Here is a 3,505-nt window from a genome sequence, read left to right as displayed (position 1 = left end):
TATATAAAGTATGAATGTTTGTGTGTATGTATGTATATATGTATGTATGTACGTATAAATGCATTGGGTCATCCTAATAAATAATTCGTTTTTTAAATACTTTTATTATTTAAAATTAAGATAAACAAAGTTCCCTTTTAATCTAAAATATACTCTCCTTCATTTTCTACAATGCTCTTCTATCTATCTGGTAGACTGCAAGGCTCCTCTTCCAAAATTCACTTGTCCGTGACGAAAAATATTTCTCCAGTGCTGTTCTGACCTCCTCAGTAGAATTCATACTTTTTCCTTCCTAATGATTTTGAAGACTGCGGAATAAAATGATAATCAGACGGGGCAATGTCAGGCGAATATGGTGGGTGGGACATCGTTTCCCATTCAAACTTCTACAGCCTTTGGAATGCCATCCTCGCTGTATATAGCCGAGCATTATCCTGATAGAAGAACATCTTTCGTCTTGAAACCAAAGATGGTCGTTTTTCTTCTAGCGCTGACTTGAATGACTGGTTGAATGACCAAATCCAATTTTCTCTGTTAGTTCCTCAACAGTTACAATGAGATTTTGTTCCACCAGGATTTGCAGGACGTTCTCATCTAGTTCTATAGATCTTCCAAGACGAAACTCGTCTTCTAGGCTATAGTTTCCGGCTCGGAATTTCTGGAACCACCGTTACGCTTGTTGCTCAGTATTCATATTCCTCGCGTTAATATCCCTCGCACTTTCCGTTGCATTGTTGTCTTTATTGCACTCATAAAGCAAAATATGCCGAATATGCTCCTTTGTCACTTCCATTATAGCTTTGAAAAAATAACTGTTAAAGTCAAACTGCACTCTTCAAAACTTGCACTAAGAAAAAGGACAAGATCAAATTCCTATCTGATTTTATAGCAAGTCTATGCAGGTAGTTTATCCCGTCCCCCTCCTACTTTTAGTTCATGCAATGAAAAAAACTGCATTAATTATGGGATGATCCAATATGTATCTATGTAAGTATGTATGAATGAAGTAAGTTGTTCTGAATATGAATCAAGTTGTCCTGGATATAGTATGCCAAAACAATGGGATGGCCACGTTTGGAACATCTTTGATGATCGTTAAACTATTTAGTCAGGGCTCATCTGAATCTAAATAATACAAAATACAGCGACACAACAAAAGAAAATAAAGGAACAGATTCGTGGTATTAAAGGATAATTTATAAGTAATTATATGGTTGCATAGAGGTAGTCTTTATATATGCTCTCTGTATGTTCCAATCAACAGACATTGCACTTTATGTAAAGAATTCTGTGGCATGATTACACTTCAGACCCATAAAAACGAGTCTGATACATTTCACTCTTTTACGCCTTTTGACCATCAAACACTTACTCGTACTGTTTTAGAGCAGGAAAATTACTGTGTTATTCTCTTCGGTTCACGAAAATTTTCCATTATTAACAGTACTATTTGAATTGACTGTTAGAAAAATCTGTAGGTACAGGCATCGCTATGTGGTTTAAAAGCTTGCTTTGCAAACACGTGGTCTTGTGTTCAGTCTCACTGCATGGAACCTTGAAAAACTCTTTTCTACTGTAACACCGGCCGACGAATGGCTTGTGAGTAAATTTGGCAGGGTGAAACTGTATGGAAGCCAGTTATAAATATATATGTATGCATGTGTGCGTTTGTGTTTATACCCCACGATTGCTTGACATCCGGCGTTGGTTTCTTTATGCCTTCGTAACCAAGCGGTTCGGCAAGAGAGACCGATGGTTTAAATAACCAGCTTAAAAATAATAATTACTGGGTTCTATTTGTTTGAATAAACCATTCAAGGTGGCGCCCCAGCATGCTCGCAGTTAAATGACAGAAACAAGTTAAAGATAAATGATATATGTATATCGATTGTGATTGTGACTGTGTGTGTTTGTATGTGTGTGTGTGTGTATGTGTGTGTGTGTGTGTGTGTGTGCATGTCTGTACGTGTGTGTTGTATGTGTGTGTGTGTGTCTATGCAAGTATGTTTTGTACTTGTCCCTCTTCCCACGGGTTAACAATCAGCTGAGAAAAAGGGTTTGACAGACATCAAGGTCAACATTCTCGTCTCTTCCTACAATATAAGATTCTTTTCCTCGTAGCAATTGAACCGCTCGACAATCTATAATGTGTTTTTTGCCGCCTGACATTTAAAATCCGACATGAATTTAATATTTTCTGTTTCAGCCTTCATTGTATATATTAGAGCCTCGAACTCTTGGGCCAGAGTCGTTTACTACTACTACTACTACTACTACTACTACTACTACTACTACTACTACTACTGCTGCTGCTTCTGCTGTTGCTGTTGCTGCTGCTGCTGCTGCTGCTGCTGCTGCTATGTCGGTATTGTCGTCTTTGATGTATTTCTGGAAAAGAGAATCAGATACGTAAGTAATGAAGTAATTTTTTTAAAGAAAATTTAATATTCGTTTCAATTTTTGGCACAATGCCAGCAATTTAGAGGGCGGGGTAAATCTATTACATCAACCCCAGTGCTTAACTGGTACTTATTTCATCGACCCCGAAATGAAAGGCAAAGTCGGCCTTAGCAGAATTTGAGCTCAGAATTTAAGAACGGACGAAATACCACCAAGCATTTTATCCGGCATGCTAACGATTCTATCAGCTCACCGCCATAAAAAAAAATTTATACTAAAGAAGAGATAGAATTGAGAACTGACAGAATCGTTAGCACACCTGGCAAAATGCCTAGTGGCGTTTCACCCATCTGTACATTCTGAGTTCAAATTCCACTGTGGTCGACATTGCCTTTCATCCTTTCGGGGTCGATAAAATAAGTACCAGTTGAATATTTGTGTTGATGGAATCGACTTACCCATTCCCCATAAATTTCTGGCATTGTGCCAAAATTTGGAATCAATATATTATATTGTCTCGAGTTATGTCATGCTGAAGATTTCTAATAAGAATGAAATACGTGCTATGACTAGAAACTTTAAGAATCGCGTGAAACGTAAACAAAACAAACAAATACAATCTAATCTATGCTTCTTTTTACATTATCTTCTATTTAAAATTCAAGCTTCTTATCCTGCCAGAATTTATCTCCCTTACAATAACTGGCCACTAGGGCGCATCATATGTATGAATTAAACTGTTTCCATATTTACTTCATGCAGTGTTTGCATAATTTGACTACGAAATATGTTAACAGTGAATGCTCATCTGTAATAACAGTACGTTAGACACAAGACTTTTATAAAAACATATTGGAAAATAAATTCATTCCCTAAACACGAGAGAAAACTTTCTCCAAAAATGCAAGTGATGCTCTTCTATTAAACAAAACTCACTGTTATTAAGAATAATTCTGGGCTATTTCTATTGCTACTGTCCATTCTGTACAATGTCGAGGTTCCCCTAGCCTCTCTCTCTGTGTTTCTTTCTTTATCTCTCTCGCACTCTCTCTCTCTCTCTCTCTCTCTCTCTCTCTCTCTCTCTCTCTCTCTCTCTCTCTCTCTC

General features: G+C 37.3%; 2 protein-coding genes across 2 annotated transcripts in view; one reads left to right on the top strand and one right to left on the bottom strand.

The window, feature by feature from the left end:
• Nucleotides 1–1,179: 1,179 nt before the first annotated feature.
• Nucleotides 1,180–3,505, bottom strand: part of LOC128249099 (uncharacterized) — a 9,192-nt gene continuing 6,866 nt past the window's right edge. The window contains exon 2 of the mRNA XM_052971882.1: nucleotides 1,180–2,388. Within this exon, the coding sequence (XP_052827842.1) occupies nucleotides 2,222–2,388 (167 nt within the window). The 3' untranslated portion in view covers nucleotides 1,180–2,221. The remainder of the gene's footprint in view (nucleotides 2,389–3,505) is intronic.
• The window catches only part of LOC106870376 (trace amine-associated receptor 7b), a 77,520-nt gene continuing 76,358 nt past the window's right edge, over nucleotides 2,344–3,505 (top strand). The window contains exon 1 of the mRNA XM_052971880.1: nucleotides 2,344–2,409. The gene's annotated coding sequence lies outside the window, so the exon portion shown is untranslated. The remainder of the gene's footprint in view (nucleotides 2,410–3,505) is intronic.

Source organism: Octopus bimaculoides, chromosome 11 (genome assembly GCF_001194135.2).
Source record: "Octopus bimaculoides isolate UCB-OBI-ISO-001 chromosome 11, ASM119413v2, whole genome shotgun sequence".
NCBI classification, from domain to species: Eukaryota; Metazoa; Mollusca; class Cephalopoda; order Octopoda; family Octopodidae; genus Octopus; species Octopus bimaculoides.
This window is presented reverse-complemented; position numbering and strand designations above follow the sequence as displayed.